The sequence below is a fragment of the Miscanthus floridulus genome, chromosome 9 (genome assembly GCF_019320115.1).
Source record: "Miscanthus floridulus cultivar M001 chromosome 9, ASM1932011v1, whole genome shotgun sequence".
NCBI lineage: Eukaryota > Viridiplantae > Streptophyta > Magnoliopsida > Poales > Poaceae > Miscanthus > Miscanthus floridulus.
This window is the reverse complement of record NC_089588.1, coordinates 76,048,530-76,074,857: the sequence shown is the minus strand read 5'-3', so window position 1 is coordinate 76,074,857 and position 26,328 is coordinate 76,048,530. Positions and strand designations below refer to the sequence as shown.

The 26,328-nt window shown below is 43.5% G+C and overlaps 1 protein-coding gene and 1 pseudogene across 2 annotated transcripts; both read right to left on the bottom strand.

Annotated features, from left to right (window-relative positions):
* Positions 1-4,319: 4,319 nt before the first annotated feature.
* On the bottom strand, positions 4,320-26,259 carry LOC136483809 (acyl carrier protein 4, chloroplastic-like). Of its 2 annotated transcripts, XM_066480978.1 has the most exons (3): positions 26,055-26,259; positions 5,053-5,148; positions 4,320-4,863 (listed from the first exon to the last, which is right to left on the bottom strand). In XM_066480978.1, the coding sequence occupies exons 1-3, from the start codon at positions 26,118-26,120 to the stop codon at positions 4,600-4,602; spliced, it is 426 nt and encodes a 141-aa protein (XP_066337075.1). In that variant the 5' UTR covers positions 26,121-26,259; the 3' UTR covers positions 4,320-4,599. The 2 variants fall into 2 exon arrangements, with proteins under 2 accessions (XP_066337075.1, XP_066337076.1); XM_066480979.1 differs by lacking the exon at positions 5,053-5,148.
* On the bottom strand, positions 19,541-22,394 carry LOC136483871 (uncharacterized; annotated as a pseudogene).
* Positions 26,260-26,328: the final 69 nt, after the last annotated feature.

Here is a 26,328-nt window from a genome sequence, read left to right as displayed (position 1 = left end):
AACAACAATACTTCACCAAGGGGCTTGTTCGGCAGGCCGCTTCAATAAGCCAAAATACTGTTCGGTTTGTTTCGAGGGAAAAAATACTGTTCTATTTAAAAGACACTGTTCATGTACTCGTACGTAGGCACGAAAAACTGGAGCTGCTAACCTACCCAACGCTAGCCAGTCCTTCTCCCTGCATTTGTCAGCTAAAGCAATGGTGACAGCAAGCACATGGGCTCTTAGGAATAGAAATAGACGTATGGAAATCCGAATCCGTATCCGTTAAAACATGTAACATGGATATCCGTATTCGTCCGTTTGTAATATGGATGCTAAATGGATGTATCTGATTTCGTTTTTCATTATTTTTCTCTATCTGATTCTGGATCCATATGCGACAAAAATATGGAATACTCAGACATTTATCCGTATCTGCGAAGAACGAGGCACAATAAATCTACTTAAAAGTTTTCTCTCCATGACTAGTGACTAATTATTTAATTTCAATATTACTAACAATGCATTGAAACTATTTAGTAGTATATCTATAAGTAACTTTTAATATTAATTTAATATTATTAATGATACATAAATATTAAATGGATTTAGTATTTTTAATTTAGTTTAAATCTAATATAATTGTTGTTGCAAATTACTTTAGTACTTTAATTTATTTGTTGCTAATGTTAATTATTTTACATAATTTATAATTTCATGCTAAATATTATACAAGTAATAATTGATTAATTGATATATTTAATTACTAAATATTTATATATAACTATAATATTTTTTATCAGCTTCTATGTTATATACCCACATACTTTATTCTCTATTGTGTAATAATTTTGTAATTATAAAAATTTGATAAAGCAAAATGGCTACTTGTTGCCTACCATTCTTATTTAAATTTCTTTACTTAACCTATCATTTTAATAAATATTATTCATTATAATTTAGTTCACTTAAATACTAGAGATTATTACAAGTTTACTTTTATCTTATTTCATTTTGGTTACCGACGAACTTAGTAGTCAAATTCTATTCATATATGTTGAATTTAACAATATGCACTTTTGAGTTGAATTAAGTAAATATCCGAATAGAAATCTGGATCTGAGACATCCGTTTTGTATTTATATTCAAAAAGATTCGTATTCATATTTGAATCCGAATTGAAATGTGGTCAAAGGTGACATCCGGATCCGATTCCATGCGAATCCGATCCGTTCCCATCCCTACTTTTGAGGCGGCCCTGTTCGCTTGAACTACTTTTCAGCCGGGTTAGTTTATTTCAGCTTATTCTTCCTTATAGAACACTATTGAATCAGCTAAAACTAGCCAGCTTATGTACCAGCCGAACAGACCTGCAAGTTTTGGTGGGTGTAGCCTTGTGTCAGTTGGGGCAACTACTGCTTCTGCATGATACTCTATTGCTTTGTGAAACCACCATTACCTATGACATAGAGCTTTGAGTCTACGTGGAAGGTTAGTGCTACTTGCCACGCTGGTGCGTTGGGGCTGCTCTTATTTGGGCCCATTCGGTACCCAATCTAGCTAGCTTTGGCTACAGCTAGATCTCTCACACAGAAATACTGTACAAACACTAACTGCAGAATAGCTGCATCGAACTCATTATTACCAATTACTGCTCCCGACAACATCACACACAACCTTGCTTCATAACCGAACCACTACCTTTGTAGTATAGGCAACAGTAGAACACCTGCCCGAAGCTCCATGATTGGTTTATCTGTTAGTGCTGGTGTTTGGCTGGCCAGTTGGCTCCGTATATATTGCTACTTCATTTAGGCCCTTTTCTAGATCCCTTGGCTAAAGTTTAGCCTAGGGCTAAAGATTAGTTCTTAAAATGGAGGGACTAAAGCTTAGTCTCTTAGGCTGTTTGGATACGTGACTAAAGCTTAAATAAAGGTGAGTAAAAGGTGAAAGGGGGACGAGGGAGAAAATGAGTAAAGTCACATGTTAGTACTTTTAGTCCTCTTTAACACAACTTAAAGAGACTAAGGCCCTGTTTGGATCACTAGTCCATAGACTAAAGTTTAGCCCCTAAACCCTGCTGAACCGTTTGGATCACTGGGCTAAACTTTAGTCCTTCATCATACAATGACTAATTTGCCCCTTATTTAATTAAGGGATGAGAGCGCTGGGTTGGGGGTATGGGGTGTCCAGTGCGCCCTCTAAGGCACTTTTAGCCCAGTTTAGGACCCCTTGTGGAGCAAATGGACTAAACTTAGTCTTGCTCATTTGCTCTTTGAGCCCACCTATTTGGTTCCCCATGGCAAAAAAGGGTTAAAAGTGTAGACTAAACTTTTGCCATGGAATCCAAACATGCCCTAATGAGCTAACGAAGGGCTAAAGATTAGCCCCCACCCAATCTAGCCCTCATGTTTGGGTGTCCAAGGGCTAAAAGGTGGCTAAAAGAGAAATGCTAATATTTAGCCCTTGGATCCAAACAGGCCCTTAATGCTTAATCGAGCTCAAACATAGGTGCTACCTGACAAACAAATCAACTAAGAAAATGACAAGCAAATGAATTAAGAAAAAATAAAAGAGAAAACTAAGCTCGAGAGAAAAGTTCATAAAAGAGAAAACTAAGCTCGTTTAGGGTTCCATATATAAATGAAGTTATCAGATTTTAAATTTTGAAGTTTTCAAATGACCTTGGATAGAGACACACTCTATATCAAAAGTAATAGTGCTGGGCCAGATCTAAAACTCATTCATAGCTGCATTTGATTAATTAGTTGTAGGGAGGAATGCATAAAAAAATATTATTGTACTACTCCCTCAGTCCCAAAATAAGTGGACATCTCAAATCCCAAGGAGTCAAACAAATTTAACTTTGACTAGATTTATCGAAAATAGTATTGATATTTCTATCTCTAAATAAATTTACTATGAAAATAAGTAACATAACTAATCTAATAATATTTATTTAGTACATAAATATTAGTACATTTTGGTATATATTTGATCAAACTTGAGTATTTTTTTGAGGGGATGATCAAACTTGAGTTGAGTTGACTCATCGGGATGCGAGATGTGCACTTATTTTGGGAGGGAGAGTATGGTTCGTGAGAGAGACTTTTGTTGGGCTAGAAAGGTAAGTTAAGCAGGCTCTTGCAAAACGTATTTGTTACTCCATCTTATATTCTTTTAAATAAAAAGGAAACGAGAGGTTAAAACGGGTTCAGCTTATGGGATCTATGTAAAGGGATAATTCATTCATTCACTACCGATACGTAACGCAGTAAAACATAGAATTTACGTTTTCATCTGGTCTGTCGGAGAGGAACAAGGTCGCTAGCTTTGCGCTGCACGTCCCCTCAGAACTCACAATGCTGCAAAAGGTTGCAGGCTCCGTATTTTTGTTCACCATATAGCCCGTACCGTAGGGCAGCATCACTGCCAAAATAAAGTACTCCGGAGTATTCTGAGAGCGTGTTTAGTTGCCCAAATTTTGAAATTTGGGCTACTATAGCACTTTCGTTTTTATTTGGCAAATAGTGTTCAATCGTGGACTAATTAAGCTCAAAACGTTCGTCTCGCAATTTTCAACCAAACTGTGTAATTAGTTTTTTTTGTCTATATTTAATGCTCCATGCACGTATCGCAAGATTCGATGTGATGGGTACTGTAGAATTTTTTGAGAAATTAGAGTGGGAACTAAACAGGTGCTGAATCATTCATCAGAAACAAAGCTGACAGCCTGACAAAGTTTATGATTGGAGCCTTGGAGGGAGGGGCGAACGATCAACATGGATTTGATTGATGATGGGAGCCTTACATAGCTAACATAGGCCCCGTTTAGATCCAAAAATTTTTGGATTTTGGCTCACTGTAGCATTTCGTTTGTATTTGGTAATTAGTGTCTAATTATGGACTAATTAGGTTCAAAAGTTTCGTCTCGCGATTTCTCGACCAACTGTGTAATTAGTTTTTTTTTCGTCTACATTTAGTACTCCATACATATGTCGCAAGATTCGATGTGACAATTACTATGCAAAAATTTTTGGATTCTAAACAGGCTCATAGTACAGGTCACTACTGGCAGAAGTACGGCAGTACCTGAACACGTACGTGCATGTCGACCAATTCCGGTTCGTTGGGCACAAAAGTTGCCACTTGCAAGCAGCGGCGGATTCAAAGGGGGGGCTGGGGGCTCTAGACCTCCTAATTTCTTAATTTCAAGCCTAATCACTATAGCAAAAACTTGATTTCATCATTAAATTTTCATGCAAATCAACATCTTTATTGTTTTAGCCCCTCTTATCCCGCATCATGCATCCGCCACTGCTTGCAAGCAAAAATCATGTGCACTAGCGCGTAACATGTTCATCAATCATCTTCTGCTAACAAAAAAACCCACACTCGTCACAAACAGCTAAAAAGTTTCGGAAATTAAAAGGAGAGCTGGCTATAGTGTCTGTCGTCGAACAACAACGACGCTAGCTAATGTTTTGGGAAATTAAAGAAGAAACAAAACAAGTGAAAATCCTGGCAACGATGATGATAATAGGTATCAACTCTATCTTCCATCCGTCCATGCATATCTGTAGCTAGTGAGATGAATAATATAGTCGTATCTGTCTCTCATGCCGCCGGCGCTGCTGGGTTCTTGTCGACGAGCTTGTCGATGAGGTCGGCGGCCTCCTGGATGGTTGTGATGTTCTGGGCGTTGTCCTCCTCGACGGTGATCTTGAACTCCTCCTCCAGCGCCATGACGATCTCCACCGTGTCCAGCGAGTCGGCGCCCAGGTCCGCGAACTTGGACTCCGCCGTCAGCCCCACGTCCGCCGCCAGCGCCAGCTGCTGCTTCACGATGTCCATCACCTTGCTCACCGTCTCCGCCTTCGCCTGCATATACATACATACATACATACACATATATATATATATATATATATATATATATATATATATATATATATATATATATATATATATGCGCGCAGCATACAATACAGTTCAGATCGATAAAAAGGGGTATGTAATCAGCAGGGTCAAGAAGTGCACGTACAGGAAATCGATCAAATAAAACGTTACCGCGTAGACACGAAACCGTGGGGATCTTAGGGAGACGAGGCCGCCTCTTTGGGTGGTCGCCATGGAGACCACATTCCGGCCTGAAACTCTGCTTCCCTGCAGGTTTCAGTTAAAAGAGGCAGAGACACTACTAGAGAACAGACTTTAGAATGATGTCCTAAATTAGCATTAGCCTCGGTATTTTTTTTGCCCCGGGACTAAAGGACCCTTTAGTCCCGGTTGGTCCCAACGGTCGTCCACGGGACAGGGATCTTTAGTCCTGGCTGGTATTACCAACCGGGACTAAAGGTTTACATTTAGTCCCGGTTGGTAGCTTTTAGTCCTGGTTTGGGTGATGCCCCAGGAATAAAGATTAATCTTTAGTCCCGGTTTGGACCCCTAACCGGGACTAATTATTCCAGCCTATAATCCAGCTCATTTCTTCCTCCCCGAGCCCGAGCCATTCCATTCAAACTCACTGCCTCTGTTCTTCAGCTTGCTGTTGTTCTTGCTCTCTCCCCCTCCATTGGTGTTGCTCTTCGATTTTGGAGGTAACAACTTAATCCTCTTATGTTTTATCAGTAGCTTATCTCATTTTGCGATGTAGATGCATGTGTAACTTTATATGTTGGACTTTATTATGATTTTATATGTTATTTTTAGCTCAAAATCACATGATGATTTGCATATATGTTTGGATAAACAAAAGTTAAATTAGTTCATCAAAATCACGCTTCGCTCGTCCTTGCTGGAGCACGCGCCATCCTCGTCCCCGGTGGCTTACGTGATCTTAGAATTAATTTTTCCATGAAATGAAAAACTTAGAAAATAGTTAGAAAATTGTAGAAAATCCGTACTAGTTGAACTTGCGGACCGTGTTCAGCTCGGCAAGCATGTTCTCTGCCGAGCGGTAACGTACGTCAAGGAGGAGCTTTGATTCTACGAGGGAAAGCGGCAACGGTCGTAGAAGACCGTGTTCCCTTTCTCGTAGAATCGGAGCTCTTCCTTAGCAAGTACGGTGCCGTCTGGTGGAGAAATGCTCGCCGAGATGATCAAGTAAGCAAGGTCAACTAGTACGGATGGTTATTTATTGAAACATGTTTTTGAGCTATAATTTGATGGATATTTGATAACTTCAGACCTACAAATGTCATCTACAAATGTTACTATCCTCGGCAACCTAAACGCCCACGAGCTCGCCGATGTCGAGCAGGTCACTTAGAATTATTTTTTTCATGAAATGAAATACTTAGAAATCATGCCTTTTATTTTTTAGAATTAAATTTTCCATAAAATAAAAAACTTAGAAAATAGTTAGAAAATTGTAGAAAATCCGTACTAGTTGAACTTGCGGACCGTGTTCAGGTCGGCGAGCATGTTCTCTGCCGAGCGGTAACGGACATCAAGGAGGAGCTTTGATTCTACGAGGGAGAGCGGCAACGGTCGTGGAAGACCATGTTCCCTTTCTCGTAGAATCGGAGCTCTTCCTTGGCCAAGTACGGTGCCGTCCGGTGGAGAAATGCTCGTTGAGTTGATCACGTAAGCAAGGTCAACTAGTACGGATGGTCATTTATTGAAACATGTTTTTGAGCTATAATTTGATGGATATTTGATAACTTCAGATCTACAAATGTTACTATCCTCGGCAACCTAAACGTCCGCGAGCTCGCCGATATCGAGCAGGTCACTTAGAATTATTTTTTCCATGAAATGAACTACTTAGAAATCATGCCTTTTTTTAGAATTAAATTTTCCATGAAATGAAAAACTTAGTAAATAGTTAGAAAATTATAGAAAATCCGTACTAGTTGAACTTACGGACCGTGTTCAGCTCGGCCAACATGTTCTCTACCGAGCGGTAACGGACGTCAAGGAGGAACTTTGATGCTACGAGGGAGAGCGGCAACGGTCGTGGAAGACCGTGTTCCCTTTCTCGTAGAATCGGAGCTCTTCCTTGGCCAAGTACGGTGCCGTCCGGTAGAGAAATGCTGGCCGAGATGATCACGTAAGCAAGGTCAACTAGTACGGATGGTTATTTATTGAAATATGTGAAATCCGTACTAGTTTTGTTTAAATATATCATTTTAGAAAATATGAAATTTACACTAGTTTGCAAAAATAAGTATAGAAAGTAGATGACAACTGGTACCGGATCATCGGCCTCTCGTTCGGTTGCGAAACGACTGAGGCCAGAACTCCCTCTCATTATCTGCCGCAAGTGTAAGCAGAAGATTGTGATGGAGTACCGAGTCAAGAGACAGGGACCCAACAAGGGTCGTGTTTTCTACAAGTGCCCGGATCGCGATGTGAGTTTCTTACGCATTTTATCTTTATGGCTAATTGACCTGCTTTTCTTGAATATTTTTGACTAAATATTTTTTGGCTTTAATTACAGTGGAAGGGCAATGGATGCGATGGTTGGTACTGGGAGGAAGATTATGCTACATACGTGCAGAATTTGGGTGCGCTTGAGGTAGCGGCTGCTGCTGATGAGGCAGTGAGCCAGCAGGAGAAGCTTATTGATATTCAACAGAAGAATGATTTGTCTATTTTAGTTGTGTACGATCACGAAATAATTATGTTACTGAAGTGCATTGTAGTTTTAGTTTGTTTAGTGATAGTTGGGATTGCTTACATTGTAGCCAGACTTAGTTAATTAATCAACCGTGTGTGTGTCATTTATGTTGTGTAATAAAATACTAAATTATGTTCAAGGTTTTCATAATTTATTGTGTAATACAGATTATGTCACGCCATTGGATGTACAATGCCGATCGCCGCTCCCAAGACTTTATTGAGGGCTTGCACTATTTCTTAGGTGTGGCCGAGGCAAATAAGCGGGATGGTTTCATGTGCTGTCCATGTGCCCTATGTAAGAATTTAAAGGAATATTCAAGCTCAATGAGTCTTCATTCACATTTGCTTAAGTCAGGTTTCATGTCAAACTATATATGTTGGACTAAGCATGGAGAAAGCGGGGTCATGATGGAAGAAGGTGAAGGAGAAGATTTAGACATTGATGACATTATTGCTCAGTATGGTGCCTTTGATGATACTACAATGGGGGGAGATGAAGAAGAGGTAGCGGTAGAAGATGATCTCGGTGATGCTCTTGGAGATGCCATTCGTGATGCACAACAAAAATGGGAAAGTGAAAAAGAGAAAGTTAAGTTCGAGCGCATGCTTGAGGATCATAGGAAGTTGCTATACCCGACGGCCGAAGAGGGGCAAAAAAGCTGGGTACAACACTGGAATTGCTACAGTGGAAGGCAAAGAATGGTATATCCGATAAGGTATTTGGGAATTTATTGAACCTCATAAAGAAGATGCTTCCGAAGCCAAATGAATTGCCCACCACTACGTACGAAGCAAAAAAGGTTGTCTGCCCATTGGGATTAAAAATCCAGAAGATACATGCATGTCCTAATGACTGCATCCTCTACCATGGCAATGAATACGAGAATTTGGATGAATGTCCGGTATGTAAAGCATCGCGGTATAAGATCAGGCACGATGATCCTGGTGACGTCGAGGGTGAACAACGTCCTAGAAAGAAAATCCCTGCCAAAGTTATGTGGTATGCTCCTATAATACCACACTTAAAACGTTTGTTCAGAAATAAAGACCATGCAAAGTTGTTGCGGTGGTATAAAGAAGACCGTAAGGTAGACAATATGCTGAGACACCCAGCTGATGGGTCCCAGTGGAGAGCGATAGACAAGGAATTTCCAGAGTTTGCAAATGAGGCTAGAAACTTAAGGTTCGCCTTAAGTACAGATGGTATGGATCCTTTTGGAGAGCAGAGCACTAGTCATAGCACTTGGCCAGTTACTCTATGTATCTACAACCTTCCTCCATGGTTATGCATGAAGCGGAAGTTCATTATTATGCCGATCCTCATCCAAGGTCCGAGGCAACCTGGCAACGATATTGATGTCTATCTGAAGCCATTAGTTGAAGAACTTCTAGTTTTATGGAACAAACCAGGTGTACGTGTCTAGGATGAGTACAAACAAGAACACTTTGACCTACGAGCAATGTTGTTCGTAACAATCAATGATTGGCCTGCTTTAAGTAATCTTTCAGGTCAAACAAACAAAGGATATAATGCATGCACACATTGTTTTGATGACCTTGACAGTATATATTTGAAAAGATGTCGAAAGGTCGTGTACCTTGGCCATCGTCGATTCCTTCCGTTGAATCACCAAGTAAGAAAGAAAGGGAAGCATTTTAAAGGTAAGCCAGACCATCGGAAGAAGCCTCATAACCGAACCGGAGAAGATGTACTCGCAATGGTCAAGGATGTGAAAGTAGTATTTGGAAAGAGACAAGGCAGTGAATCTGTTCCCAAAGATGCTAAGGGACACGCACCCATGTGGAAGAAGAAGTCCATCTTTTGGGAGCTACCCTATTGGCAAGTCCTAGAGGTCCACAACGCAATCGACGTGATGCACCTGACAAAGAATCTTTGTGTGAACCTGTTAGGATTCATGGGTGTGTACGGGAAGCCAAAGGATTCACTTGAAGCACGCTAGGACTTGCAGGGCATGAAAGAACAAGACAACCTTCATCCAGAGAAGATAGATGATGGACGTCATTACTTAAGTCCTGCTAGCTACACACTTAGCAAAGAAGAGAGGGACAGCATGTTCGAATGTCTAAGCAGCATCAAGGTCCCATCGGGATTCTCCTCCAATATAAAGGGTATAATAAATATGCCAGATAAGAAATTCTTAAACTTAAAGTCCCATGACTGCCACGTGCTTATGACGCAATTGCTTCCAGTTGCTTTAAGAGGAATTCTACCTCCACATGTACGTCTAGCCACCGTGAAGCTATGTGCATTCCTCAATGCAATTTCTCAGAAGGCAATCAATCCAGTGGAACTAGCTACTCTACAGAATGATGTGGTTCAATGTCTTGTCAGCTTTGAGTTGGTGTTCCCTCCATCCTTCTTTAATATCATGACACACATCCTAGTTCATTTGGTGAAGGAGATTAGTATTCTTGGACCTGTGTTCTTACATAACATGTTCCCCTTCGAGAGGTTTATGGGAGTCTTGAAGAAATATGTGAAAGTCCGTTCTAAGCCTGAAGGAAGCATCGCCCAGGGCTATGGAACAGAGGAGGTCATTGAGTTCTGTGTTGACTTTATTCCTGACCTTGCCCCGATTGGCGTTCCCGAATCACGACACGAGGGGCGACTCAGTGGTAAAGGAACTTTAGGGAAGAAAACATATATCGGCATGGAAGACGATTATTTCAATAAAGCACACTACACAGTTCTTCAGAACTCGTCATTGGTGCATCCGTACATCGAGATACATAAGGAGTTCTTACGATCCAAATTTCTAGGGAAGACTGAAGCTTGGATTAGGCGTCAGCACATGGAAAGTTTCAGTGGTTGGTTGCGAAAAGAATGTCAAGGCGATGACAATATTGATGAGCAACTGTATTTGTTGGCTAGGCAGCCATCGTGGCATATCCTCACGTACCAAGGGTACGAGATAAATGGGAATACATTTTACACAGTTGCCCAAGATAAAAGGAGCACCAATCAAAATAGTGGTGTTCGCATAGATGGAACAGATCCAAATGGGAATATACAAACATATTATGGCCGCATAGAAGAGATATGGAAACTAGACTACGCACCTAATTTTAAAGTCCCTTTGTTCTGGTGCCAATGGGTGAAGCTGACCGGAGGAGGGGTAACAGTCGACAAAGAGTATGGAATGACAACAGTGGACCTCAACAATATTGGGTACAAAGAGGAACCATTCGTCCTTGCTGCCGATGTGAGTCAGGTGTTCTATGTGAAAGACATATCTACAAAATCAAAGAGAGGAAAAAACGAAGACATCAACTCAATGATCAATGAGCCAAAGCGCCACATAATTCTTTCTGGGAAAATAAATATAGTGGGAATTGAAGACAAGTCAGACATGTTAGAAGATTACGAAAGAAATGTCTGAATTCCACCCTTCATAGTGAAGAAAGATCCAAGCATCATATTAAATGATGAAGACACTCCATGGTTACGACAAGATCATAACCAAGGGTCATACGTCAAGAAGAAATTCACTGTTATGCCCGCATGATACAACGATGCATGTTTAATATATTATGTTTTAGAGACGGATATTATGTAATATGTTATGACTTCATAATTGTAGATCTTGCTGAGATGATTAAACTTGGTATTCAAAGTTTTTTCATCTGAGGTCATTTAGTGTCTCATTTGAGCAAGTTTGACCAAGTCAAATTTGGTCAAATAAAAAAACAACACTTTGACTCTAGTATTATGAACTCTAAATGACTTCAAACTAAAAAGTTTTGAATACCAAGTTTGTTAAACTCAAAAATATCTACAATTGTTGTTTTGGTCAACTTTCCATTTGAGAAAGTTTGGATGGTTTAAATTTGTGATTTTTAAATTTCGACGCCTACAAACTAGTTTTCAGGACCCTAGATTGTCTCAAATTGAAAAGTTTTAAATACCGAGTTTGTTAAGCTCATCAATATATACAATCCTTATATAGGCCATTTTTCATTTGAGAAAGCTTGAACAAAATGTAGTTCAAATTTCACAAGTGTGTGACATAGTTTTAGAAAGTATATATGAGATTCAAGAAGTTGTGACTAGTGTTTGATAAAAATTTCTCAAATGGGAAAATAAGCTATGTAACAATTGTAGATCTTGCTGAGATGATCAAACTTGGTATTCAGAGTTTTTTCATCTGAGGTCATTTAGTGTCTCATTTGAGCAAGTTTGACCAAGTCAAATTTGGTCAAATAAAAAAAACAACACTTTGACTCTAGTATTATGAACTCTAAATGACTTCAAACTGAAAAGTTTTGAATACCAAGTTTGTTAAACTCAAAAAGATATACAATTGTTGTTTTGGTCAACTTTCCATTTGAGAAAGTTTGGACGGTTCAAATTTGTGATTTTTAAATTTTGACGCCTACAAACTAGTTTTCAGGACCCTAGATTGTCTCAAATTGAAAAGTTTTGAATACCGAGTTTGTTAAGCTCATCAATATATACAATCCTTATATAGGCCATTTTTTCATTTGAGAAAGCTTGAACAAAATGTAGTTCAAATTTCACAAGTGTGTGACATAGTTTTAGAAAGTATATATGAGATTCAAGAAGTTGTGACTAGTGTTTGATAAAAAATTCTCAAATGGGAAAATAAGCTATGTAACAATTGTAGATCTTGCTGAGATGATCAAACTTGGTATTCAGAGTTTTTTCATCTGAGGTCATTTAGTGTCTCATTTGAGCAAGTTTGACCAAGTCAAATTTGGTCAAATAAAAAAACAACACTTTGACTCTAGTATTATGAACTCTAAATGACTTCAAACTGAAAAGTTTTGAATACCAAGTTTGTTAAAATCAAAAAGATCTACAATTGTTGTTTTGGTCAACTTTCCATTTGAGAAAGTTTGGACGGTTCAAATTTGTGATTTTTAAATTTCGACGCCTACAAACTAGTTTTCAGGACCCTAGATTGTCTAAAATTGAAAAGTTTTGAATACCGAGTTTGTTAAGCTCATCAATATATACAATCCTTATATAGGCCATTTTTTCATTTGAGAAAGCTTGAATAAAATGTAGTTCAAATTTCACAAGTGTGTGACATAGTTTTAGAAAGTATATATGAGATTCAAGAAGTTGTGACTAGTGTTTGATAAAAATTTCTCAAATGGGAAAAATAAGCTATGTAACAATTGTAGATCTTGCTGAGATGATCAAACTTGGTATTCAGAGTTTTTTCATCTGAGGTCATTTAGTGTCTCATTTGAGTAAGTTTGACCAAGTCAAATTTGGTCAAATAAAAAAACAACACTTTGACTCTAGTATTATAAACTCTAAATGACTTCAAACTGAAAAGTTTTGAATACCAAGTTTGTTAAACTCAAAAAGATCTAGAATTGTTATTTTGGTCAACTTTCCATTTGAGAAAGTTTGGACGGTTCAAATTTGTGATTTTTAAATTTCAACGCCTACAAACTAGTTTTCGGGACCCTAGATTGTCTCAAATTGAAAAGTTTTGAATACCGAGTTTGTTAAGCTCATCAATATATACAATCCTTATATAGGCCATTTTTTCATTTGAAAAAGTTGTAAAATAAAAAATACTATATTTTCTCTATTTTTATAGGTTCAACAAAAAATTCCTGTCAATTTTGGTCAAAAACCGAGAAAAATTTGAAACATTGACGTTACAATAATGTGATAATAAATTTCCTATCGAATAATATTAGTTTTATTAATTTTAAGTTACAAATATATTTTTGCATTAACAAAATACTTAGTATTTGTAACATTTATATTCTATATTCATAAAAGAAATTAAAAACTTTAGGTTACAAAATTTTCCTATTTACAATAAATAATTAGTTAATCAATAGTATTGTTTTAAATTAAATATTGCAAAGTATTGAAGTTGCTATGGAATTAATTGATTAACCTAGTATTAAACAAAATCAAAATCCCAGGCCTTTCCAATTACGCGGGCGGGTTGGCAAAATTTTTAGGGCTTCAGTCCCGGCCGAGACCAAGAACCGGGACTAAAGGGTGGGCGACAATTTCGGTGCCCGCAAAAAAAATACCTTTAGTCCCGGCTGATAACACCAGCCGGGACTAAAGGACATTTAGTCCCGGCTGGTAAGACCAACCGGGACTAAAGGGTTGGACTAAAGGTCCAACCCTTTAGTCCCAGTTGGTATTACCAGCCGGGACTAAATGTCCTTTAGTCCCGGCTAGTGTTACCAGCCGGGACTAAAGGGTCGCGGGCTATATATATCGAACGAATGTCTGTTCTGTTCATCTTCGATCTCGCCTCCGTTGCTCAGCCCTGCCTGGCCACGCCATCCGCCGTCGTCGAGCTCGTCTCTGCCGCGCCGCCGTCGTCGTCTACCCCCGCCCGGCCGTGCCATTCTCCAGGCCCGCATCGCCGCATCCCGTCTACGCCGCCGCACCCGACCCCACCCTCCGTCGCCGACGCTTCCCGCGCGCCCACGCCGTACGGCCTTCGTCGAACTCGATCTTGATCTGCTGCTCTCGATCGGCCATGTTTTTTAGATTTTTTTTACAAAGTTTCGGCTGTATGTTAGATTAAAATAAGTACATGTATTTTATTGTTAGTTTTTTAGTTATTTTTAGATAGTTTTTGATATATGAGATTTAAATGTATTAAAATTTAATTAGTATTTTATTTAGATAGTTTTTTTAGATAGTTTTTTATTATAGTTTTTGATATATGTTAGATTAAAATGTATTATCTATTACTAGTTTATCTAATTTCATGTTAGATTTATTTAATTGGATTTAGTAATTATATATTCTATCTCTCTATATATATTATATCTAGAGAGAGATTCTATATGTATACATTGTACTTAATTATTTCTATATGTATATATACATGTACTTATTTTCATGTGTTGAGCGAGAGAGAAAATTGTATCTAGAGAGACATTCTATGCATGTGTATCACATGCATATCTAGAGATATAGACATATGCACTTATTTCTATGTGTTGAGAGAGAGAGAAAATATATTGTATCATTCTATGTGTATATATATACATGTACTTATTTCCATGTTGATGAAATATTATGTGTTATTATATTTAATTGGATTTAGTAATTCTATATGTGTTATCACATGTACTTATGTTATGTACCATAGTAATTCTATCTATGTGTTATCTTGAAGATACAAATGGCTGCTCCGGATGATAACTTGAGTGATGACATAATGGCGGATATTATCAACGCCGACACCAATGTGGATGTAGATGACACGAGTCAGTACTTTGCTGATTATGAGGATATCCTGAATATGCCGGTGGTTGAAGATCAACAAATTGTCGTGCAAGAAAATACTGACGAGGTATATTCGATTATCTATCGTCTCTTATAGATGCATGCGTACGTATATTTGTTGTTAATCATTCTGTTTCTACTCATGTAGCCGATCTCTGGATCTACATCAACCACCGACAAAAGTAGGAAAGTTCGAGGGCCAAAAAAGCCATTAGAGGGCCGTTTCATAATATCAGAATTCGACACCGACACCGGCAAACCATTGGGACCACATGCTTAGACATATGTCAATCAATATGGGTTTGTTGTAAGGGATAGGATCCCAGTTAGTGCTCGTGAATGGAAGCAGAAGATATCCGCTCCTAATGTTAGTTTTGTATCTGATCGTGACAAGAACCTAGCTTGGAGAGATATCACTCAGCATTTCACATTACAAGCAGATGATGCTTTGAAGGAGCTAGTGAGGGATTGGACAATGAAGAAGATGGCAACATTGTTCCAGAGTTGGAAGAAGACATTGTATAAAAAGTTTATCTTGAAGAATGCTATGCCGAATTTCAATGCTAAGGCGTTTGTCAAGTTGGAGTCCCATTGGGATGCATTCGTAGAATACAAGATATCCCAAGACAGTGAGGAACGTGTGATGAGGAATCGGCAGAATGCCCGACAGAAGCAATACCATCATCGCATGGGATTAGGTGGTTATAAGAGTGCTATTCCCAAGTGGCAGAACCTAGAAGCAGAGATTACTGCCAAGGGAATCATGCCTGAAACAATAGAGAAGAACTGGCCTCAACGCGCGAAGAATTGGTTCTACGCTCATGGGGGAAGCCTAGACCCAGACACTAGCAAGCTAATTTTCGGCCAAAAAATTGAGAGAGCAACACAGAGACTAGCTCGTGCTAGGGAAGAAGCTGATAGTGGTGTTTTCAAGCCCAACAGAGAGAAGGATGAATTGACATATGCCCTAGAGAATCCTGAACACGGTGGTCGAACAAGAGGCTATGGGGCGGTTCCGTGGCTACACGCATTCCCATCAGACAAGGATACCTACAGAAGCCGCCAGAGAAAGAAGGATGAGGAGGTAGAACGAATCCGTGCATTGGAGCAATTTGTTGATGAGTCACGACAAGCATTGCTTGAATCACGTGAACGAGAAAAATCTCTTGAGGCAAGAATGCAGGAGGAGATCAAGAGGCAAGTGCAGCTAGCAATGAGTCAAATGCAATCGCAATCAACGCCGGGAGTCACCATAAGCCCCGTTGGTCAGATGAAAAGCAGTTGTGCTTCTACGGAGCTGCCAGTTATTCAAGACGACGCTGGGTTGCGCTTCCCTGTTGATGACATTACCGAGCCTCTAACAACATGTGAGCTGCACATTCCAGATGGTAATAATGCATCAATCATGGTGGCTGTCGGGGTTGTATCTCCAATAGACCGAACGAAGACACCAAGAATCCATGGGTCAGTTATTCAACCTGGATATGCTAGCGTCTCGGTCGATAGAGTGCTCAAAGGTTACAGCAATGTTCCTCTTGACATTGAAGGCGGTGATGGGGAGAAGACACTAGGAGAAGCAGAGAAGACATTTATTCAATGGCGCAAACGCTTCATCATCATTCCTGGGGTGCCACCGCTTCCCCTACCTCACCCTAGGTACGAATGAAAGTGAATGAAATATTATTTTCCATTAATTTTCTATTGGCTTAAAAAATAATTGACACACAACTTGTTTTTGTAGCAGGGTCTCCCCCCAGCCTAGCCTAATCATTCATTCCCCATCTCATCACAGCGTCGCGGGGGGCGAGACGACTTCATCCCCACGGCGATCGCCAACTCCTACACCGGCCCCATCGCCTCCACAACGATCTCCAACTCCTACACTGGCCCTACCGCCTCCACAACGATCTCCAACGCCTCCACGCCGGTCTCCACCAACACCGGCCACATCGCCTCCACGCCGGTCTCCAACACCGCCCCCACCCCCTCCACAGCGACGCACTACAAAGACGTCTAAGGTCCCGGCGACAAAGAAGACCCCGAGAAAAAGAGTTATTTCTCAAGAAATACTTTATGAAAAGACTGATGAGCAAATAGCAGCTGAAGAAGACAAAAAAGTGAAAGATTTTTTTATAGATACCAAAAAGAAGAGTCAAGCGAAGCTTAAGGAGAAGCCGTACTTTTACCTACCACGAGAGGTGCTGAGGCAGAAGGTCGATGCTCACAAGAAAAAGATGATTGAACTTCGTAAGCCTTCGCCACTATCAGACTATGACCGCTCCCTCATGAAGTCACATGATGCAGATAAGAAAAGGAAAAGAGCATCAGGGAAGGATGTCCCATAGCTCGGACAACAGAAGCAACCAATGCAAAATCTTGTTGTTGCTAATTAATATGGTTCCAACATAGAAGTCTATCGACCAGACAACTCTAGAGAAGTGTCGGTTCAAGCCCTTAATGCTTTTTTTCAAGATACTGGTTTAACCTTGGATCAATTGACGGGCAAAGCTCCAATCCAGAACCTAGAAGTTGATACCTAGAAGACTTATAAATATGGCAAAAGTCTGTACAACCCTGCGGCTCTGAATGAATTGGGTACGCAAATGTACTTGCTCAACAAGTGGTACATGCAGGCGTGTGGCAGGGGTGAGCAGTGGATTTTTGTCAGATTTAGAGACCATCATTACTTCCGTGGCGATGATATCTTACATATTAGTTTCGAAGAATTGCATCAACTATACCACATGGACGCTCTGGACAAATCAATCATTAGCTCCTTTTGTTTGTAAGTGATTCTTACTTTTATTTAATAAACTCACTTCCATGCGTACGTGTATATAATTATCCTCACATGTAACTTATATTTATATACAGATTCCAGATGTCAGAGCTCCAAAGAATACAAGACACCAGTGTTGGCTTCATTGATCCTTATATCGTATTCAAAACCGGTATTATTGTCAAGGAGCGATGGGTATCTGAAGCACAGGAGAATATCATGATGTTCTTCGTGAAGCAGCACGACAAGACAACAATACTTTTCCCGTACAACTTTGAGTAAGTGTTAATAATAATGTAGTCTACACATTTTATGTAATATCAATACAACTTATATGCATGTACGTGTGTGTATAAACCAATGCAGTTTTCACTGGATACTCATTGTCATTGAGTTAAACTCAAGTCGGTTACTAATCTTTGACTCGTTGAGAAAAGAACGAGCACTATACCAAGATATGATAGACATTATCCAGGGGTAATTTCGATCTCTCGCGCACAACTATTATTGAATAGACTTTGCCATAATTTATTAACGATCGTACATTATTGGTCGCACAGGGTTTGGAAAGAGTTTATTCGGCAACATCGCAAGGATTGCAAGGCACCACTTAATGTAGTTGAAATACCAGTAAGTTGTACTATATACACTTCCCCACGTGTTTAATTACTATATCGTACTTCAATTTACGTGTGAGATGATGAGAATAATCTTCTTCTCGTACAGTGGTGTTTGCGGCAAGAACCAGGTAATAACTTATGTGGATACTACATTTGTGAATTTATCACTGCGCACATAAGAAGAACTCCTGAAGATGTCCTCAGAGTACGTATATATCAATTTTTATTTATTTTTAAATGAATATATATACATATATGTGTATTAATACTTTTCCTTTTATTTCAAATGCAAGACTGAATGGTTGAAACGAAGGGTCATGCAAAAAGACCATCTGAAAGCAGTTCAAGAGTCAATAGCAGGATATCTTCTAGAAAAAGTACTAAATCCCAACGGCGAGTTCTACTTTGATCCTAAGGAATAAATGATGTAAATTAAATGTTTATTGATATCGTTATTTTCGAGAACAAGATTATGAAAGTGTTGTATATATACATATATATATATATCTATAATATATATAGTTTCATACTTTATTCGAATATAATAATGCTCAAGATGAGAATTAGATGTAATTATACGCATGCGTGTATTTATATTAGCAGCGTAGAATACGTACATAAAAACATATTATATATTAAACAAATACGTGTAACTAAACTGAAAACAAATTAAACAAAAAAAAAAGAAAAAGAAAAGGAACCTTTAGTCCCGGTTGAGGTTACCAACCGGGACTAAAGGGTGCGCCAGGCTTGCTCGACTGGAGGGCCTTACCAACCGGGACTAAAGGTCCCTCTTTAGTCCCGGCTCGATGACCCGGGACTGAAGGTTCCACCTTTAGTCCCGGGATCATTGTCCTGGCGCGGTAACCGGGACTAAAGGCTGTTACCGCCCGAGACAACAAGTCCATTCTGTAGTAGTGAGAACAGGTTCAGGCATTCAGCCATTCATTCAGGGTGGGAGGGAGCACATACACCAGTTGGAATATAATAACAAAAATGGTACTTACTGTAGTGTGTGTGTGTATATATATATATATATATATATATATATATATATATATATATATATATATATATATATATATATATATATATATATATCTCAAGGGATACATACATATATGCTAACATAATATGCAACTACTACTAGGGCCATATTTAGTTGGGCGAAAATTAGGAATTTGACTACTGTAGCACTTTCGTTTTTATTTGGTAATTAGTATTCAATCATGGATTAATTAGGCTCAAAACGTTCGTCTCGTGATTTTCAACCAAACTGTACAATTAGTTTTTTTTTCGTCTACATTTAATGCTCCATGCACGTATCGCAAGATTCGATGTGATAGCTACTGTAGCACTTTTTGGGAAAACTTTTTGAAACTAAACCAAGCCTATCTCTTAAACCGGGGAAAATGTGCAAACACATAGTACGGCGTTGGACAGCGCGGTTTCATCCAAAATACGAGCAAGTTGAACCCAAAAAGTACGATGCACCTCGAAAAGGGAACGAGGATGTAGTACCAAATACTACTATTTGCACCCCTGCTGACCGCCGTACCTCTTCAGGACAAGGATCTGGAGAAGGGGATAACTGCTACCGGGTTCACATCCTGTTGAGTGGCCGACAAAACGCGGGATCTACACGGATTTGCTATCTACGCTTTTTGTTGCTGGTGCTGCTTTTCCGTTACATAAACAGTCCCCTGTTTCATGTAACCATCGACATTGGCCTAGCTGATTACGCTTGTACTGGCGCATGCAAAACCTACAGAAAACGTACTAGAACCTACACCTGCCACAGTGCTAGCTTCAGTGTCGTCCACACAACACATTTGCCTTGGAGTATGGATTTCATATACTGGCACACAGTGGCGGAGCTGGCCAATTTGCACGCCTAGGGCCAGTGGGCCACTATGCGATTCCTTCCTGGTTGTGCCAGTGGGCCGCAAGCCGTAAGCAGGCCGGCAGCAGCTGCTGAGCTTCAAACGCAGACCTTCGCTGATGTGTTGATGGACCAAGACTAGAGCATTTTATGGGAATAGCAACCTGGGCCATGGGAAAATTAAGAGGCTATAAAGGGAGATTTGGCCCACGCCTAGGGCCGTGGCCCTAGTGGCCCTAGGCCCAAATCCACTCCTGCTGGCACACGTAACTGGTTATAATGTCCACCGACCAACCAAAACACAGCTTGGGCAGTGATGTAACGTAAATATGTAAAAACTGTTTGAATAAGTCCTGAGCCCGCTAATCTTAGTACGTAGAAGGCAGTTGGCGTCATTAACGGCTGTGCTAAGAATGCAGCATGTCCCAGGGTGTTGGGATGGCAACAACCGATCACAAGCATGCCATGATTATCTCGGTCATTTGTTACCATGTAATTCTGCATGTACTTCGTTTATTTAGTAAGAAACAATCAACAGAAAAAGCTGCCGCTTTGCAGCACCAAAATTGTATGTCCACTTGTGTTCGCGTGCGTTCATCGTTCTCTCGCCGAGATCGGAATTCTGACAATTGGCATCAGAGCCCGGGTTCCGCCGTCGCCATGTCGTAGTCGCCATCCAAGAAGCTGCTGACGGGTGATGGCTCCGGCGAGAAGAAGCCACAGCCGTCGCATTCACCACCACGTCGTCGTGGTCGCTCCCACAGCCGCCGCTCGCGCACCCAGGACGCCGGGTCACGCGTTGTAGAGCGCATCATCGAGCGGCCGTCGACGAACGTCGCGTGGCCGATGTTGACCCGGACTAACTATCCGGAGTGGCCCCCAGTGATGGAGGTGAACTTCCAGACTCTCCGCGTCTGGGACGCCGTCCACCTTGGCCATCAACGACGATCCCGACAATGACGAGTACCACGACGACAGACAAGCAATGGCCGGACTCCTGCGCTCGGTGCCGTCCGAGCTCTGGAGCACTCTCGCCAGGAAGGGCACCGTGAAGGAAGCGTGGGACGCGGTCAAGAACCTGCGGATCGGCGATGAGTGCGCCCGCGACGCCAGCGCACAGCAGCTCCGCCGAGAATTCAGCGTTCTCTCCTTCAAGGAAGGGGAGACCGTCAATGAGTTCGGCGTCCGCATCACCATGCTCGCCTCCAATCTTCGCTCCCTCGGCGATAACATCACCGACGCAGAGGTAGTGAAGAAATTGCTGCAGGTGGTCTTGGACAGGCTAAGTCAGGCTGCCGTCTCCCTCGAGATGTTCCTTGGCCTGAACAAGGTCACCATCGAGGAGGTGATCGGGCGGCTGCGTGTGTTCGAGGAGCGCGCTAAGCCCAAGGAGATCACAGACGCCATGGGGCGCCTGATGCTCTGTGAGGAGGACTGGGAAGCCCGTCGCAAAGCACGCCGTGAGGAGAACTCCGGCGGTAGCGCGGGATCCAGCAGACGCGGAAAGCGCCGAGGGCGCGGTCGCGGCCGTGGGGGCATAGGCACCTCATCGCGTGATGGCCGCGATGGCCAGAACACGGGCCCTAGGAACACTGGTGGCAGGAAGCCACCACCCGGCGATTGCTGCAACAACTACGGCAAAACTGGCCACTGGGCCAAGGATTGTCGCGGTAGGAAGAAGGCTGCGGCCTACGTTGTCGACGAAATATGGTTGGCTGTCTACCTAGGGGTATGCCCAAGGTAGTAGATTATCGGCAGACAGATGCGCAAGCTACAAACAAGATGGTGATGCAAGATAAACACGAGGTTTTATCTAGGTTCGGCCACCGTGAAGGCGTAATACCTACGTCATGCGTCTGATTGTATTGCTGTATGTCAATGAGAGATGTTTTTTAGAGGAGTCCTCTGCCCGCCTTATATAGTCTGGGGGGCAGGGTTACAGATCTGGAGACTAATCCTAACCAGTTACAATTGCCATATGTGGCCGGATAAGGATTCCTATTCTAACCGACCAGGATCTTGCTTGATCTCCAAATCTGCATTGATTCCTTGCGCGGGACTCCGAACAGATCGGCCGGGCCGCATGTTGTCTTCTAGTGGGCCAGACCCCCTGGTCCAGGCCGGCCCAAGCCTAGCCGTAAGGGTATAATGGTTAATACCCCCACACACGTCGTGCAGGCTGAAGAAGAAGGAGCACTGATGTACATCACGGCGGAATCTGAGGTAGTCATGTTGCATAGATCCGCTTCATCTTCAAGGCCGCCGCCGCCGCCTGTTGTCAAACCGTAGACCAGTGTCAACCTTGTCGAACGCAAGGTCCTCCTACACCTCAACAGCGAGGAGGAGAAGGAGGCCGTGGGACCTCGCGTGCTGGGTGCTCGACACCGGCGCGACGAACCACATGATAGGGTCGTGGAACGTCTTCGCCGAGCTGGACACCGGCGTCACCGGAACTATCAAGTTTGGTGACAAGTTGGTGGTCGACATCGAGGGCAAGAGCATTGTCCTCTTCACCTGCAAGTCCGGGGAACACCGTCGCCTTGATGGGGTCTACTACATCCCACGCCTCACCACCAACATCATCAGCCTCGGGCAGATGGATGAGGACGGGTTCAAGGTCGACATCGAGTCCGGCATCCTGCGACTCTTCGATCTGCGGCGACAACTCCTCGCGAAGGTGTACCGCACACCGAGCCGGCTCTACTACCTCGACATGAACGTCGCCACCCTAGTGTGTCTCACCGCTCGTGCCGACGACGTCGTGTGGCAGTGGCATGAACGGTACGGGCACCTCAACTTCCAGTCGCTGCGGAAGCTGGGACACGAGGACATGGTGCACGGTCTGCCCTCCATCGACCACGTCGAACAGGTCTGTGAAGACTGCATCTTGGCGAAGCAGAAGCGTACGCCATTTCCCCAGGCGGCGAAGTACCGCGCTCGGGAGGAGCTCGAACTAGTCCATGGAGACCTCTGCGGGCCGATCTCGCCACCAACTCCAGTCGGGAACGTCTACTTCCTTCTACTTGTTGATGACATGAGCCGTTTTATGTGGCTCACGCTTTTGCGCACGAAGGCGGATGCGCCGGCGGCGATCATGGCGTTCCAGGCTCGTACCGAGCGTGAGACTGGCAAGAAACTGAAGGTGCTTCGCACTGACAATGGTGGTGAGTTCACTTCAGTTGAGTTTGGTGAGCACTGTGCAGGAGAAGGGATCCAACGCCATCACTCGGCGCTGTACTCGCCACAACAAAACGGCGTCGTAGAGCGTCGGAATCAGATGATCGTGGGGACGGCCCAGAGCATCCTGCGCGCCCACGGCATGCCCAGGCACTTCTGAGGAGAGGCGGTGCACACCGCTGTCTACCTGCTGAACCGGGCGCCAATGAGTGCGCTTGATGGGATGACACCGTACCAGGCGTGGTATGGGAAGAAGCCGCCTGTACACTTCCTCAAAGTGTTCGGGTGCGTGGTCTACATCAAGCGCCTCCACCCGCACATCAGCAAGCTCGACGATCGTGGGCAAAAGGTCGCCTTCATTGGCTACGAAGACGGGTCGAAGGCATACCGCTTCTACGACCCCAGCACGGAGCGTGTCCACATCTCGCGTGATGCCGTCTTTGACGAGGGCGCGCGCTGGGAGTGGGGTGAGTCATCAGCAAGCCCCGAGCTGGAGCCGTTCACCGTCGAGTGTGAGTACCAGCTCAGGCGAGAACATCCGGAGCTTCGGTCCGCGAGTTCATCTTCACCTGTGCCAGCATCCCCGCGCACGCCGGAGGTATAGCCTGCGTCACCACCTCCAACTACTCCCAGCGCCTCCACGGAGGTGCAGGTCAAGTTCGTGACGCCGCTCACCACCGACGACAACCTCGACGCTAATGATGACGAGGACATGGAGCATCGGTACAGAACGCTCGACAACGTTGTGGGCACGAACGCCTTGCCCGGGCTGGCTGACCGCGAGGTCGGGGAAGCCGAGCTGCACAACGTCAGTGTGGAGGAGCCCAAGTCCCTGAAGGATGCAGGCGATGATCCAAACTAGACTGCCGCGATGGAGGGGAGATGAAGTCGATCCGCGACAACAACACTTGGTCGCTGGTGCAGCTCCCGCACGGACATCACACCATCGGTTTGAAGTAGGTGTACAAAGTCAAGCGCGACGAGAACGGGAGCATCGTCAAGTACAAAGCCTGCCTTGTCGCCAAGGGCTACGTGCAGCGTCCCGGCATCGACTTCGAAGAGGTGTTCGCTCCCGTCGCTCGACTGGAGTCGGTGCGCCTGCTCCTCGCCATCGCGGCGCACTACAGCTGGGGCGTTCATCATATGGACATCAAATCGGCGTTCCTGAACGGGGAGCTCCAGGAGGAGGTGTATGTTCAACAGCCCCCTAGGTTCGTCGACGGGAAGCACAAGCACAAGGTGCTTCGACTCCACAAAGCACTATATGGACTCTGTCAGGCTCCACGGGCTTGGAACCAGAAACTTGACGCCTCACTGATGGGGCTCAGCTTCACCCGCTGCATCAACGAACATGGGATGTATACCCATGGAAAAGGAGCAGCGCGCCTGATCGTGGGCGTGTACGTTGATGATCTAATCATCACTGGAGGTGATGCAGGTGCAGTGAGCAAGTTCAAGGCACAGATGATGAGCACCTTCCGCATGAGCGACCTTGGGCTTCTCTCCTACTATCTTGGCCTGGAGGTGACGCAGGGAGCCCATGGGATCACGCTCCGTCAAGGTGCCTACGCCATCAAGATCCTCGAGAAGGCGGGGCTGGCGGCTTGCAATCCAAGTACTACGCCCATGGAGATGAAGCTGAAGCTGCTGAAGGAAGGGTCGACGCCGAGTGTGGATGCTACCGAGTACCGTAGCCTCATCGGGAGCCTCAGGTACTTGTGCAACTCCAGACCCGACTTGGCGTATGCTGTGGGTTATCTCAGTCGCTTCATGGAGGCACCACGTCAAGAGCACCTCGCCGCTGTCAAGCGCGTCCTACGCTATGTGGCAGGGACGTTGCATTGGGGCCTGCACTACCATCCCGGAAGGAAGAATGAAGGCACTCCGAAGCTGGTGGGTTACTCCGATAGTGACCTGGCTGGAGACGTCAACGACCGGAAGAGCACCAGCGGCCTCATCTTCTTCCTTGCAGGTGGGCCGATTGCGTGGCAGTCGGCGAAGCAAAAGGTAGTCGCGCTGTCTTCCTGCAAAGCAGAATACATCGCGGCTGCAAGAGCTGCGTGCGAGGCAGTTTGGCTGGCACGCTTGCTGGCTGAGCTCGTCGGAGGAGCAGTCCTCGCGTCCAAGCTCAAGGTGGACAACAAGTCCGCCATCGCATTGATGAAGAACCCTGTGAATCATGACAGGAGTAAGCATATTGATGTGAAGTTCCACTTCATCCGGGAGTGTTGCGACAGGAAGCTGATCGACGTCGAGTTCGTTGGCAATGAACTGCAGCTGGGCGACATCCTCACTAAAGCGCTCGGGCGCGTTCGGTTTCAAGAGCTTCGAGGTGAGATCGGCATGAAGAATTTAGTTTAGTTCTAGGACTTAGGAGGAGATTGTTTGAATAAGTCCTGAGCCCGCTAATCTTAGTATGTAGAAGGCAGTTGGCGCCATTAGCAGCTGTGCAAAGAATGCGGCATGTCCCAGGGTGTTGGGATGGCAACAACCGATCACGAGCATGCCGTGATTATCTCAGTCATTTGTTACCATGTAATCCTGCATGTACTTCGTTTATTTAGTAAGAAACAATCAACAGAAAAGCTGCCGCTTTGCAGCACCAAAACTGTGTGTCCACTTGTGTTTCTCTCGCCGAGATCGGAATTCTGACAAAAACAAGCACACAAAAAGATAGGAAGAAACAAAAAGAGATGCTACTAGTATTTCAGTATTTATTACCTTCCAGCTCAGCGTTGGTGCCTTGCAGTAGCCGGCCTTGGCGGAGATGGCGGACAAGGTGGCCATTGGAGATGTGGAGCGGCTCTGCAGCTGGTTAGAGCAGCCTGCAGATGGGGGCTTGGGACTGGAAGTGCACGGGAGAATGAACGGAGAAGCAGACGAAACTAACCAAAGCTAGCAGCAAATGGAATGGAGCAGGCCAGTGAGACCGGAGGGTTTTTTGGATTAGATTAAATCCTGGGCTCCGAGGTGGCGCGATTCTGGCCACCCGCTC